The sequence below is a fragment of the Podarcis pityusensis genome (assembly GCF_964106645.2).
Source record: "Podarcis pityusensis genome assembly, chromosome: 2".
Taxonomy (NCBI): Eukaryota; Metazoa; Chordata; class Lepidosauria; order Squamata; family Lacertidae; genus Podarcis; species Podarcis pityusensis.
The window spans coordinates 36,325,566-36,341,357 of record NC_138029.1 but is presented as its reverse complement, the minus strand read 5'-3'; the positions used below and the strand labels follow the sequence as shown (position 1 = coordinate 36,341,357).

The window sequence follows — 15,792 nt, the reverse complement described above, 5'->3', positions numbered from 1 at the left end:
AAACGCCGGCTCGCAATCAGCCGGCAGCCGGCGAGATAAACAAAAGCACGTGAGCAGTTCTCGAAGCCAATCCCGGAACGAGAAGGTTTGTGAGGCAACCAATGGAACGCAAGGATTCGAACGGGGCCGGATTGTCCGCGGCGGAGGCGGCTTTTCTTCCGAGCTTCGGCGGGGAGCTGCTCGTCAGTCTGTCGCTCGCCCGAGCTGCGAGCTGCGCTGGGGGCGGGTGCTGCTTAGGCTGAGGGGAGCTTTGAAAAAGCCCTTTAAATAGGGGTGGTCGTTTTGAGGGGGGCGGGTGGGAAAAGGATAGGCAAAAAGAGCAAAAAGATAAAGCGAGATAGAGGCGCTGCTCATCCCTTTATGGCGCCAGCCTGCTCACTTTTAGGAATGGGCTTACAATAAATTGGGCTTAAATATATATATATATATACTCCAGACAGATATTCCTTGTTTTTAAAAAAAGGGAAGAGCTTTTATTTATTGAACTGCCTTCCCATCCCTGCGTTATATTTTCATAGGGGTTAATAAAAGATTGGGACCGGTTTTTTTTGTTGTTTTTTTTGTTATTTCTTAAAAGAAGATTTTATTTTATTTTTCTTAAATAAGGCAGCTGGCAGTTGTCGCAAAGTGAAGGGTGGGTCGAAAGGGGTGCAGACATGTCTCTGAAAGTCACCTTGTACGAGTTGGCGGACATCTCCATAGGGACTCCAGAGGTTGGCCATGTCAATTTCAATGCCCTCCACACCCTCCTCCATGCCATCCTCAGGTATCTCAAAATCCAGGATGCCATGGCGGAGGTCAAAGTGGATCGGGGCCCGCCATCCAAGCCAGACATGCCGGAGGCTATTGAGACGGGGGTTGGGGAGATACTGTCCGATGAAGAGTTACTGAAGGGCAAGGATGGCAGGGCAGGCAAGGAGGGCCGGGAAGGCAGGGCAGGCAGGGCAGGCAAGGAAGGCAAGGAAGGCTTGGAGGGCAAGGAAGGCAAGGAAGGCCTGGAGGGCAAGGAAGGCAAAGAAGGCCTGGAGGGCAAGGAAGGCAAAGAAGGCAAAGAAGGCAGGCCCAGGAAGGAAAAGGGGGTTTCAGACAAAGACATAGAATCTCGCCTTGACGACTTGGAAAATAAAATGTTCGCGCTGCAGGCTAACCTCCAAGGGATGGCAAATCAGGTGCAAGGGGTGGAAGATCAGGTCCAAGGAATGCAAGATCAAGTTCAGGGAGTCCAGGGGAAAGTGCAGGGGTTGGGAAAGCGGGTCAAAGGGTTTGAACAGCAAATGTCTGGCCTAGAGAAGCTGCCTTCTGGTACCGACTTGATGGATAAAGCCAGGAGTGGCTCTGTGGCCGATCTATGGCAAGCGATGCAGTTGCAGAAGAAAGTTGAAGCCAACGAAGAGGGCATCAACAAGGTATGTGAACGATTAAAAACACACACCCAGATTGTTGAAATTTCAGGGGCATGCAAAGGTTACATTGGAATTGAGTGCCCTTTATAACGATTGCGAACAATATTAATTTTAGACTAGTTTTTGAAGGAGGCATGATGGTCATGAGGATTGTTTTGGTTTGGTTTTTTTTCCTTTAAAGGCCTAGCTCGCTGCAGGGATACAGTACAGCAAACTGTCAATCATTCCTCTCTGAAAGTTCCACCCCACCCCAAAGATGTTTAACTGTCAACTTGTGTTGGAGTGAAGAGACAAAGAGAACTATAATGCATTGTTATGTTGTGTTGGCAAACACCATAATCTGCTGCACCGTGATTCTAGATCTTTTGTGCAGATCTCTGCAGTACCTGAAGCTTCACACGTATTCCTCCTTGGAGGTGATGCCTCCTGGAATAATGAACAGAAGCATAAATAAATGTTTCCCCATGGAATCATTTAGTAGCCCTTAAGAAAATGCATCAAATATGCACTTGGTATTTACATCTAGGTACCTTGTCAATACAAGCTTCACCTCCAAATTTCCAGAATTAGTATTACCGGTAATTCCTGTTTTACATTTATGACTTAAGAGTTTGAATACTCTTTCAAGCAACTGATTATTCAAATGTTGGGTCATACATTTCAAAAACAGTTCATGCCAAAGCTTTCGTTACTTGTAGTGCTTCGTAAAGTCATTGGCAACAGAGAAATCATTTGCTAAAGTTCTGAGAAATCCAGAGGATTTGCTAAGTTACACCAGACAGGCATTGATTTACCTGTCAAAGGAGCACTGGGACTGGCTAAAGTGGAAAGCTGGATGGATGCCAGTAACACTGTGTGCCCCCACTCTCTGCCCTGAACATTTTCCCCTGCATTAGAATTGGTGAACCAAAGGCAGCACAGTTTGTGAACTGTGAGGTATGCTATGCCAGGATTGGCTCCCAGCAGAGCTAAGCTTTGCAACAGGCAACTGCAGGAGCAGTTGAAATATCTTGCATTCCTTAAGTTTCCGTTAGTTCTAGATGCTCCAGTGAGCTGGACATGTAGAGACTCATCTCTTGCTATTTAGAAGCTGGCTTATTCTGGCTTGTGCTGAGACCCCAGCTGGGTGCGCAGGAGTCCGTTGCCTGTATTCCGTGCATAGGAATAACATTAAATAGAGCAGAGACATGGAATATTTTTCAGCCTGAGGGCCACATTCCTATCTGGGCAGTCTTCCAGGAGCCACATGCCACTAGTGGGTGGGACCAGTCGAGAACAAAATGTTGGTGGAACAATTACAATGGTACCTCGGGTTACATACGCTTCAGGTTACATATGCTTCAGGTTATAGACTCCACTAACCCAGAAATATTACCTCGGGTTAAGAACTTTGCTTCAGGATGAGAAGAGAAATCGTGCAGCAGCAGCGCAGCTGCAGCGGGAGGCCCCATTAGCTAAAGTGGTGCTTCAGGTTAAGAACAGTTTCAGGTTAAGAACAGACCTCCAGAACAAATTAAGTTCTTAACCCAAGGTACCACTGTAATGTAAATCCTATCTTTGTACAGTAGACTAGTTTCTACACATGCTCCCACACTCTTCTCTATCCTCTCTATCCAGGCAAGCAAGAGGCATTATCAGAGTTCAAGGACCAGCGAGGCAAAAACAGTCAAGGAAGGAGCACAGCAGGGGCAGGGAGGGCTGGGGCCTAGGGAGAAAGGGTGTGGCAAGGAGAGAGTCCTGAGGACCAGACAGGGAATTCTAGAAGGCCACATTTGGTCCCTGAGCCTGAGCTTTTCCACCTCTGTGGCAGAGTGAGGGAGCTGTTGGGGGCAGTAACGACACCCCCGAGTCCTGCCATGCAGTCTGCCCTGTGCCCCCTAAGCTAACCTGCTGCTCTCAGGATGCTGCTGCTGTCTCTGTCAACCAGCACTGGAGTAAGTGCTGCGGCTCCAACCTGGTGGAACGCTCTGTCACAAGAGACAAGGGCCCTCCAGGACTTGACATCTTTCCGCAGGGCCTGCAAGACAGAGCTGTTCCACCAGGCCTTTGGTCAGGGCGCAGCCTGACTCCCTCCTTTGGCAATCTTTACAATACTTTAGTTTATGGTTGCCATCAATTTTGATTTTAATTAATTCTTTGATGTTTTTATAATGTTGCACTATTTTAGTGTTGTTAGCCGCCCTGAGCCCGGCTTCGGCTGGGGAGGGCGGGATATAAATAAAATTTATTATATTATTATTATTATTATTAAGTTTCAGCCGCCAGTTGAATGGCCTTTTGTATGTGGAAAAGGGGAGCACCATCTTCTCCCTCACCTCAGGCAACAAAATGTCTTGGCCTGGCTTTGGCCTGTTAGTTCTAGCCATCTCTTGATGCACACCCGGATGTTTTAAATCAGGCAGCCTTCCAGTTAGTTAGGTCTGGTTATCGTCTGTATAGTGTTGATAACAAATTAATATGAATGCAGTTTTGGTAGGAGACGTGGTATGTTTGTGTGTGATGAGCTCCAATTCCTGCTGGGAGCACTGAAGGCTCCACTTTCCATTTTCGCCACCTGGGAATGAATTCCAGTCCTTCTGGACACAGACATACACTCATATACAGACATTTGAGAGTGAGTGAGGTGGTTTCCATCTCTACTATCCACCACTATGGGGCCTTCTGAGGACCATCTTGCCCTGAAGGGAGGAGAGACTAAAGACAAACTGGCCTGGAGAGCTGCCTACAACCCAGTTCCCAGTATTGGAGCTGAGGTGACCTCTCCCTCCCTCAACCGCCACCCCAGGGCTACTCAAAGAACCTCTCTACCTGTGGGAAGGGGAGATGTAGTTTTCAAAAAATATCCCTCTTGTAGATTATCTTGGCTGGCTTATTCTATAGATTTAATTGCTGCCTCTTGTTTTAAGATTTTAATGTAAACTGCTTTGTGAGAGTCAACTGAAAAGTGGTATATTAAATTGAATTAATCAGCGTATATAATATTTATCAGATTTCTATGTTTCATTAGATAAGAGGAACAGGAGCATTTTGCAGTATAGAGTCCCCCCAGACAACATGCCTCTACTAGTCTATGAGGGGAGCTATAGCAATAAGTATATGCTCATAAGTATTCCAGATTCAGAGTGGATAGTGATGACGGGGCAAGCTCTGTGTGAAACCGCCTATGAGTTAATGAGCAGCAAATTGTTATGTCCAGTCGCATCTGGCAAAGGCCTGGGACAAGTCTATACTTGAATTCTTAGTGAGATAGCTGCTGTTCTGATTTTCAACTAACCTCCTGGTGTCTAGTGCATTGAAGAGGGTGGTAGGAAATGTAATCATTTAGTGAATTTGAACTACTATTTCCTGGTTTCCTTTTTGGGGAGGCTTCCACAACAAAGCAAGACAGAGACTTGATTATTTCCTTTAGTAGATGATTCATTGCCTAGGCCTTATCAGATTAGTCAAGACAACCAATACCAAGACAGAAAAACTCCTCACCGTGGACATGTGTGTGAATGAACTTGAAGGACATTAATGACAGCACATATTGCAAGCACATTTTATGGTTGGTTGGTTTTTGTAGCCAACAGGAGAACTAGAAACTTACTTTGAGAATGTTGCCTTTATTCTGTTCATGTCCTGGTGAGCAAGCTAGCTGACTATTCCCCCCCCCCCCCATCCACATAATCCTACTGGAATCTTAAGACTGCTCTGCTGGGTTTTCTTCTGGCTCCAAACCAACTTTCTAAGAATTACCATGCATCTCCTGTGGTGCAACTGAAAGCTATGCTGTTTTCCTTATGTACATGGAAGTACATAGGGAATAGCTAAATTTGACTCTTCATAACACCAGAATCAAGAGGCGCATACAACTTGAGGCAGGTAAACTATTTAGGGAGGAAGCAGGGTTGAAGAAAACCAGTATCTTTATTCCGCAACCACCACATCATCCCTATGAGGCTAATAAGCTGTTTAAGGGAAGTGTAGCAGTCCTGCTGGAAAGCTGTCCTGGTTTTAGGTTTTATTTTTGGAAGGGCTTGGGCAAGATCTCTGACGGCACCCACTTCCTGCTTACCACTGCCCATTCACTTGTCTCTTCCTCTGGACCTAATCTGCACCACTTCCCAGAGGGACAAGAGAAAGCTTGTGGAAGTTACTGCTCCTTCTCCTTACTTTACTCACTTGGAGAGCAAGGCTGAATGGGCAGTAGTGGTCAGGACCAGAAGGCTCCAGAGTATAGTCAGATGTCTAATGCCAATCCCCTATGTTAATCCTGGAGTACAGATCTAGTCAGGGTGTTTGTGTGCAAATCTGAAGGTGCTGGGATAGGATCTGACAAGTGTTATAGATGTTGGTTCGCAAGCCCCCCCTCCACAGAGGCTGGCCCCTCTCACTGTCCTTGGAGCTTGCATACCGGTAACCTCCTCTGGCTGACATCCAGACAGACCAGGGAGATTTTGATAGGCGACATTTTCCCAAGCGTGGGTAAATGCACACCCCCTCCCTCCTGCTTCTTCCCTAGCAGGGAAAGGAGACAAGTCAGAAATGTCTTTTACATTCTTTTATTTCTGACTACAGCACTAGAGAAAAACATGTCCTTTCAGTTCAGTTCTTCTAGCAAGTCTGACAAACTTCCTGTACATGCGCAAACGGAAGGTTTCAAATTACACTCTTCACAGAGCTCTGAGAAGCCTGTGAACTTCCTGGGAAATTCTTTCCCACAGATAGCCGCATCTTGTGATGTCAACAAGCTGGCTGTTTGCAGCTGCGATGTTCTCATATACTGACATCCTCCCCCATATGAATCATCGTTAGCTGCGGACAAAGCTTGATCCAGAGAAGAAAACAAACAGTTGTTATACATATAACAATCCCCTGTTGTTTCAGTTCCACCCTTGGAACTACCCGCCACTGGTTTCACCAATGTAACTCTCTGGTTGTCTGTTTTCCAAGGAATGAGTGCTTCTGCATTACCTTGGTTAGGGAATGTTGTGTTACGCTTAGCAACTCCCTGTTGTGTCTTTGTCTCTGACTTAGACATACCCTTAACCTGGCTTTTGTTGTCAACAATAGTAATACATGCAACAGCTGAACTAGCAAACTCTTGAGAATACCTCTTGGGGGGTACACCCTTTGTGATTCTCTCAGACCTGCGTATGAGGTGCTGATCCTCTCTGCTGACTGGTTCATCTTCTGGGCTCCTTGGAGAACTTCCTGTACATGCGCAAACGGAAGGTTTCAAATTACACTCTTCACAGAGCTCTGAGAAGCCTGTGAACTTCCTGGGAAATTCTTTCCCACAGATAGCCACATCTTGTGATGTCAACAAGCTGGCTGTTTGCAGCTGCGATGTTCTCATATACTGACAATAGATAGGGTTGCCATATTTCAAAAAGTAAGAAGCAGGTCCCCCAGAAAGTTGTTTTTCTAGAAAAATGCCAAAGAAACGCAATCTTTTTTTAATGACTTGCCAGAACAAAGCACCGCCTTTCAGAAATCCCCCTGGATGTCAATTCTGCCTTTTAAATCCCAGATGTATGGCAGCCCTATTTTAGACGCCTAACGTGTTCCTGTGCATCAGCACTCTTTCAAAGGCAATAATATCTGACTTTCAAGATAAAGAGTTTGTACCTGCTTGAAGATAGTTGACTTTCTTATACTGAAGTTTAGAAAAATATTGTTGCCTCTGCAGAAAAGTGAATGGTTAAAACATATTGGGCATTAAAAAATTGTTGGAGGTCCCCCTTGCCCTTGCTCAATATGTTCTATCCTACCACCTTGCAGTAGGTGGTGGGCTTTTGGAGGGCTATATTGATTCTGTTCCCTCTTTTCCTCTCTTGGATGTAGTTTATCCTGGGGAAACAGCTCCTCTCCAGCGTAGGCTACTTAGAGTAAAGTAGGAATGGGCTCTGTAAGACCTGAAAATAGGTTTCCTATGTTTTCTGTCTTTGGCATTCAGAGACATTAGGAAACACATGGTAGCTTCTTGTCAGTTGGAAATTATATTTAGGCTGATATTTAGAGGAGTCCATGCATTCAATCCTTTCACTGATATTGCATCTCTTTTTGTATTCTAGGCCATATCCTTGTTGCAGGATGTAATAGATGAGGCTGGCAAAATGAAGGCAGCCACAGCCAATTTAGAGGATGAAGTACAAAAAATCAAGGATCACTTAGCATTGGTAAACTAGACCACGCCTTATTTCCTTCTATTTAACCACTTTTCCTGTTGGGTCCACTTTTCCTGTTGGGTCCAACAGGAGGAAAGCAACACTGAGAGGATGAGAGGTTCAGCAGTCTGACCCACATGTTCAATGTGTTTGTCAAAGTGGAACTTTGCTCCCATTTTGATATATGTTTGGGGAGACCTACTGTTAAAGAAATGGGCTGATTGTCATTGTGTATTACAGTGGTACCCCGCAAGACGAACGCCTCGCAAGACGGAAAACCCGCTAGACGAAAGGGTTTTCCGTTTTGGAGGCGCTTCGCAAAACGAATTTCCCTATGGGCTTGCTTCGCAAGACGACAGCCCATAGGGAAATCTCAGGGACAGCGGGGAAGCGCAGCGCGTCTTCCCCACTGTCCTCGGACCTCCTCCGAAGCCTGGCGGCGGGGCGGGGACACCTCCTCCCGCCACCGCCGGGCTTCGGAAGGCTCCTCCGAAGCCGGGCGGGGGGGAGGGAACACCTGCCGCCGCCGCCCGGCTTCGGAACGGTGCTCCGAAGCCGGGCGGGGGGGAGGGAACACCTGCCGCCGCCGCCCGGCTTCGGAACGGTGCTCCGAAGCCGGGCGGGGGGGAGGGAACACCTGCCGCCGCCGCCCGGCTTCGGAACGGTGCTCCGAAGCCGGGCGGGGGGGAGGGAAGACCTCCCGCCGCCGCCCGGCTTCGGAACGGTGCTCCGAAGCCGGGCGGGGGGGAGGGAACACCTCCCGCCGCCGCCCGGCTTCGGAACGGTGCTCCGAAGCCGGGCGGTGGGGAGGGAAGACCTCCCGCCGCCGCCCGGCTTCGGAACGGTGCTCCGAAGCCGGGCGGTGGGGAGGGAACACCTGCCGCCGCCGCCCGGCTTCGGAGCACCGTTCCGAAGCCGGGCGGTGGGGAGGGAACACCTGCCGCCGCCGCCCGGCTTCGGAACGGTGCTCCGAAGCCGGGCGGGGGGGAGGGAAGACCTCCCGCCGCCGCCCGGCTTCGGAACGGTGCTCCGAAGCCGGGCGGGGGGGGAGGGAACACCTCCCGCCGCCGCCCGGCTTCGGAACGGTGCTCTGAAGCCGGGCGGGGGGGAGGGAACACCTCCCGCCGCCGCCCGGCTTCGGAACGGTGCTCCGAAGCCGGGCGGCGGGGCGGGAACACCTTCTGAAGGCGGGCGGGGGGCGAAAGTCTTTGCTCCCCCCTGCCTGCCTGTCCCGGAGGGCTTTTGAATCACCCCGGACAGCGGAGAAGTCCTCTGCTGTCCCGGGGCGATTTTAAAATGCCACCCGCCAGCATTTTAAGATCGCCCGGACAGCGGAGAAGTCCTCCGCTGTCCCGGGTTTTTTTAAAATGCTGGGGGTGGGAAGAAAAGCCCTTGCCCCCCCCCCAGCCTTCAGAAGAGGTCCGGGAACAGACTGTCCCCGGACCTGGTCTGAAGGCGGTTTCCCTAGGAACGCATTAATTGATTTTCAATGCATTCCTATGGGAAACCGTGCATCGCAAGACGAAAAACTCGCAAGACGAAGAGACTTGCGGAACGAATTAATTTCGTCTTGCGAGGCACCACTGTATTTGCCCCAGGCCTAGCCATAGGTCTGGAAGTGTTGGAAGAAGCCGTTCTCAGCCTTGGCAATCCAAAACTCAACCTGGCATATTCATAGCAGGCACTGGGATGCTATGCTTAATACTGTGTATTTTTGAGCAATATTGAATACCCAGATACATCCCCAGAGGCTATCCCATGAGAGCAATTCAGGTTTCTGGGCTGTGCTTTTGTTTCTTTGTTCTCTTGGAAACGTGATGTTTGCTCCTGTCCCCAAAGGCTTGTTGGGAGGGAAAATGGCCCCCTGCGCTATGCATTTGCTGTGAACTGGGCATGCATAAAGGTGCTTGAGTTTTATTTTCCCTGCAAGGCTTTTCCCCAGGTGCTCACCTCTTGTATTCTAAAAGTGTGGGGAAAACAAGCTCACTTTTGCAGTGCTCCTTTTACAACATTAGAACATGTTTGCACTCATACATTATTCCTGAGCAGCCTGGGGAAATCCTAAATTATCTTTTCCTTCCTTTCGCAGTTGGACCCCCATGCATTTGACGATCGACTGAAGACTTGCTTAAGTGATCAGATAAGTTTGGATAATGAAGTGGTATGTTCCCACACAGCTCCTCTACAGAACACCAGTCTCCATGCAGATAGCAACCTCTCCCTGCTGTGTGCTAGTTTTGCAGAGGACCAGATGTAAATTCAGTGACCTATCAGATTGCCATGGTCAATAGGCATTGGCAAATTCCATCCACACTGGTCCCAAGCCTACTTCCCCACCCTGCCTGTTCCAGCACATCTGCAGTGTCAGACTAGCATACAGTGTTCAATTTGTCCATCGAGGGGAACCCAGCCACTCGCTGGCACATGATTTGTTCATTTTCTGTACTCCCAGCTTTGTGCTAATGTATCAGATTCATAGCATCAGAAGCTGCCTTGAAGATGTACCCTCACTGGTTAGTTCAAGCAGCACCTGCTAATCCCCATGTGTGTGTGTGTGTGTGTGTGTGTGTGTGTTGCAACATTCAGCACCTTCCCATCCTCGCCCTGTTGACACTTCTCCAAAAAGGGTTGTCCCATAGTTTGATGTACCCACTAGCTCTTCGCTGATATGTATCCTAGTCATCTGATACCTCTCCACAGCCAGGGTTCCTAATGAAGAATAAATGAAGGTGGCTGCAATGGCCTCTTCCATACTATTCATGGGGAATAAAGTGTGACCTCTTTAATGTTTTTGTTTGTCTGTAGAAAGACTTAGAGAAGAGGCTGAGCCAGTTTCCTTCCCCAGAGGAGATGAACAATATGGTGCGGTGGGACGTTCTAGAGGATGTCCTTGTGAAAGGGAAGAGGAGCCCATCTCCTGTGAGTATGATTTGTGTAGCAAAATGAAGATTGGAGGATAAAAGGTTTGCACATGAACGTTTTCTTCATGAAAAATACCAAGACAATGCATGCATCCTTTATATGTTGAATCTCACATCCTATTTATCCCCTTCACTTAGACCTATATTATTGTGTACAAAAAGAGTTTTCTACGTACAGTCTGTGCACCATGAAGCACATTTCTTCATCATCTTATGGCCAGTTCCAGGGGTGGGGGTAACATTTATTTTGTGCTAATTTTCAGTGGCCTCTGATCAGCCCAATGTGGGGCTTCGTTTTCTGCCTTTTGTATTTAATAAGCATGCAACAAAGTTGATGACAAGCTAGTGTATGGCTCACATAGATTGTTGTGGACCTTTCCATTCACCTCCACTGCTTGCCATCTGTCTGGTCACTATCTTGGCAGATGCTGGATGAAGATACTACTGTACAGGGCTTTATTTGTTCTGCCAGGACTCAGCCACAGCATCCGCCAGCAGCTCAGCTGCAGTTTCAAGCCCAGAATACAAAAAGTAAAGCTAAATGAAAGTGCCCTTAAGCCAGATGCAGGGTGCATTTCCTTTGCTACTGAATAACTGCAGAGTATTTTCACACATCAGGAATATTGTTGGGCGGGGTGCAAGGAAAGCTTTTGGAACAGAAAGTGATGTTTCCAAACAGACTTGAGCCCCAACATCTCTCTTTAAAAAAAAATAAAAAATGAAGCACTGAATGCATGACATAAAAATGCCACTTTTAAAGCATAAAAATGGGCAGATACATGAGGATGGAAATCACAAGTTAATCTAGCTACAAGTGTTCAAAGATTGGTCTTTCTGGACATTATCTGTTTTCCTGGCAGGCATCACTAATCCATCCTGGTGACATCATCTCAGCCTGTTTGTCCATACAGCATTCAGAAAGCTAATCGTACTTGCTGAAAAATAGCAAATATTATACCCCAATATGGGTATTTTCTGTGAAGTTGGTAATTGCCAATTGGAAGGTGGCCATGTCATCGTTTTCTGGTGCATCATGGTGAAGCCTGTATCCACATGGTTTTAAATTGGGGACAGTGTGGGAGGTAGAGGGTATCTCCGTTTTCCTCATAGGAGGTTGGCTTTGCTTATACTCTCCAGTGCTTGAGCACATGCCTCTTCTAAAACCTCTGAAACCAACCCATCCCCTTGAACAATGCTAGTTCTACCCCCTCCCCTTTGACTGCATCCCATGGCTGAAATGAATGTGTGACTAAGAGGGGTGCTTTATTCTCCCACTGCCACCAAAAGAAGGTAAGTGTTTAGAAAGGGTCCTATGTTAGAAGCACAAAGCTGTTTGCACAAGGCCATTACCAGACATTTTTCTGCCTGAGGCAGAACAACAAACAATGCTTTCCCCCACTGGTCAAGGTCAGTATTTATCTTGTGTATGTTTTTAGCCTGGAACCTGGAGCAGACAGTGATGGTACCAGGTGTGGGGAGAGCATTCCTCACATGGGGAGCCAGCCTTCTCATAAGGCCCATTCTCATGTTGCCACCCTCCGCACCTCTCTTGTTGAAGGCACACAACAAAGTTTTTCTGATGATTGCTGTGTCTGGGTAGGTTCATGTGCCAAGAGGCAGTCCAAGAAGTATTAGAGTCCTTAGCTGCATAAGGCTTCATTAGGTCAAAATCAGCACTCAACAAAATCAGAGTTGAGCCCAGAAACTAATTGGTAGCTAGTGTAGTCATGCCATAATTGGTGTTAAATGCTTAGGTCGTCTTGCCCCATGAAGAGTCTGATGAAGCGAACTCTAGTCCGTAAAAGCTTGTGCCATAATAAATTTATTAGTTATTAAGGTGTCACAAGGCTCTTTGTTGTTTTTATTTGCACTTGGTTCTCCTGTGCATACTGCATTTCCTGGATCTTGAAGAAAAATCTGTGTCCTGAGCATAACCGTGTTGCCGTGTTATAAAGACTATGCAAGTTTGTATTTCTTTCACTTGAGAGCAAAGGCATGCAGGAGTTTGAGAGAGAAAAAAGCAATTTAGCACCTAAACAATAATGTGAGAACACCTATGGGCTATTGTTTCAGCCCCTGAAGAACATTTAAAACAGTGCCGCTCCAAAGCACCCATTTAGAATTGTCGTAAGCATCATTAATTTCACATTTCCATAGAGTCACAGAGCAGCTAGTGTCCCATAAGACCAGTTAGGGCAAAACTTGCATGCATGTTAAATGCCTGCGTTTGGATATATAGCCAGTTTCCACAAAATAATGAACTGTTTTAAAATGGTATGATAGATTCATCACCGTAGATCATCTGAACATGTGCAAAGTACAGATCTAAAAAAGATACCACTTCACTGTAGCATCTTTCCATGGCTTAATGATTGGTTTGAGGCCAGGCTTTGGGCTCTGGACCCAGCCGTTTCTTACCTCCAGACTTAAAAGAATTCAGTGAACAGCAAAATGAAATATTTAGGATTCCTGACAAAGGTACAATAGCAGGAATTCTAGAAAATCTACCAAGCTACTTGCTTTCTTACCATTTGGGAAACTCAGCACTTGGTTGGTCTATTCTGAAATGTGCATAGAAATTGTTTCCGGCCAGTGTAATTCTTCGTTCTACATCAGAATCTCAATAGAAGGAAATCACTGCAGTGAAATATTCCCTCTTGGTTTATATGTACTCTGATTCCATGAGTGAGTCTTTCCAGTCTCTCAGTCAACATGGTATAATTGAGTGAAGCAGAGTGTTACTTTTCAGGCTGTTTCTATGTCTAAAAGCAAGTCTTCATGATGGAGAATCAGCTGTAATCCATGGGCTCCTGCTTTTTTTCTTTTTCTTATTAAGTGCAGGATCAGGTGTCAGTTTCTGCTTTTTGATCTGAACAGCAATAATATTTCAAGAACAAAAAGTAGTTCTGACTGAGTGTATGATGGTTCTTATGCATTCCTGCATAATTTCCCTGTAGATCTTGGACAGAGGTAGCATAAGCTAAAGACTGCAGAACCAGAGGGATAAAAGGAGTATTTTACTGGTTTATGCCACTCAATTCTGGTCCTTATTTTCAGTACCAGCCTAGACCCCTTGAACATGGCAAGTAATAGTAATGAAAGGTTGCCTCTGGGCACATGCAGATTGTCTTCCTCTCATCAGTGAGTTAACCACAGTTAACTCCCATTGTGGGCAAAGAAAAAGCACTGAAGCTTATGAATGAAATCGCCCAACCACTGCTCCTGAACAAAGGAGGGTTAATGAGCTTTTCAGTAGAGACACTGGGGCAGACTTGGATCATTCAAATTTCAGCGGCGCCTTGTGACACTAAGAATGCCATTTCCTATCAAAGGCCTCCTAGATCTGAATCCAGCAATCTTACCTGTTGTACCACACTGTCCTTGGACACTTAGGAAACTTAAAAAGGTCATTTCTTGTGGCCTTAGCCAACTACGGGCAATCAAGTCAACACCTCAGATTGTGCAGCATGTATTGTTAGTTTGAATTAAGGATGTTCCAAAACCAGTTGACCTGCTTCCAAAGTGACAAAGCCCTTTGATTTCCTGAGGGGTTGTGGCATGGGTGCTGGCCGCCATCTTGGATTTGCTCTGGCGCAGCCCTGCAGTTGAAGGTGGTTGTAGTGTTCCTGATACACAACGGACATGAGGAGTTCTTGTGAAGTCAACTGCAAGATGTGAGATGCCTGCGATAATGCCCTGAGCTAAAGTTACCCCTGCTTTTGTCACTCCTCTCTATATGTTTCTAGGTGACAAGTCCAGTTCAACACTCTCCAACTGATTCTGCCACCTCTCCAGAAAGCAGAGCCACTCCTGGATCTCCGGGAACTTTGCCTGGCACTCACAGAAGAGAAGGAACACTGGCTGGTGCACCAGGGGCTCCAAGAAGTGCTCCAGCAGGCATTCCTGGAGCTCAGCCAGGCCAGCCTGGTGTTGCTGGCGCTCCAGGGGCCCAGCCAGGAGCTCCAGGGGCCCAGGCACCCTATCCCGGGGCACCTGGGGCCTATCCCGGAGCCCCTGGAGCCCAAGCACCCTATCCCGGGGCACCTGGGGCCTATCCCGGAGCCCCTGGAGCCCAAGCACCCTATCCTGGGGCACCTGGGGCCTATCCCGGAGCCCCTGGAGCCCAAGCACCCTATCCTGGGGCACCCGGGGCCTATCCTGGAGCACCCTATCCTGGGGCACCTGGGGCCTATCCCGGAGCACCCTACCCTGGGGCACCCGGGGCCTATCCTGGTGCTCCTGGAGCCTATCCCGGAGCCCCTGGAGCCCAAGCACCCTATCCTGGAGCACCTGGGGCTTATCCTGGTGCACCTGGGGCCTATCCTGGGGCTCCTGGAGCCCAGCCTGGTGCTCCTGGAGCCCAAGCACCCTACCCTGGGGCACCCGGGGCCTATCCCGGAGCCCCTGGAGCCCAAGCACCCTATCCCGGAGCACCTGGGGCCTATCCTGGGGCTCCTGGAGCCCAGCCTGGTGCACCTGGAGCCCAAGCTCCATACCCTGGAGCAGCCGGGGCATACCCTGGGGCACCTGGAGCCCAGCCTGGGGCACCTGGGGCTCAACCTGGAGCACCTGGGGCCCAGCCTGGCGCACCTGGAGATGAAACAGCCTATCCTGGAGGCCTGGCACCCTATCCCGGAGCCTATCCTGGAGTCCTTGGCGCCCAGCCTGGTGAAGCCTTCCCTGGAGGCGCTGTCATTCCATGGATACAAGCTGGATTTCCCGGACCCCCTCCATTCTATCCTGGTTCTCCTGATGCCCAAGCCGGGTACCTTGGTCAGCCTGGGATTCTTTGGCCCAGTCCTCTTGGTTACCAGCCTGGTGAGGGGGCTGGTGCGCAGCCTGGAATGCAGCTTGTATTGCCCCCTGGGCCTGTCCTTGGAGCCACGCCTCCCGCATCTCCGCTGCTCTCCGCCCCAACCCCCATGCCATTGTCCGAGTCTGGCTCCACTTTAGCCCCAGCCCGCTACTCTGAGACTGTGGATGCCCTGCGGTCTCTCGCTCAACTGACGGACTTGTACTATGCTCTGCGAGATCAGATCAGTCTCCTAGATCAATTCAAGTGTGGCTACGCCGATCTCCGCAGGCTGCAAGACTTCCTCACAGATGCACGTATGTATTGCATGTGTACTGGTTTTCTGGGTTTCTGTTTTAAATGGCAAATATCTGGAACCTGCTTCAGCAAATTTCCAACAGGTTGGGCTACCATTTTTTTCTGGGAAGGGAAATCTAAAAATGTAAGCCCACCCAAATGTTTGGAGGGTTGATTTAGGGGTTAGAGCTAACCAGGAGCATGCAACCTGTTGGACGTTTCCTGGC

At 48.4% G+C, this 15,792-nt stretch overlaps 1 protein-coding gene across 1 annotated transcript in view; it reads left to right on the top strand.

Moving 5' to 3' along the window:
• Window positions 1–341: 341 nt before the first annotated feature.
• Window positions 342–15,792, top strand: part of QRICH2 (glutamine rich 2) — a 45,262-nt gene continuing 29,811 nt past the window's right edge. Inside the window, exons 1-5 of the mRNA XM_080993586.1 lie at window positions 342–1,406; window positions 7,463–7,567; window positions 9,645–9,716; window positions 10,361–10,474; window positions 14,223–15,585. Coding sequence (XP_080849712.1) covers window positions 657–1,406; window positions 7,463–7,567; window positions 9,645–9,716; window positions 10,361–10,474; window positions 14,223–15,585 — 2,404 coding nt within the window. The 5' untranslated portion in view covers window positions 342–656. The remainder of the gene's footprint in view (window positions 1,407–7,462; window positions 7,568–9,644; window positions 9,717–10,360; window positions 10,475–14,222; window positions 15,586–15,792) is intronic.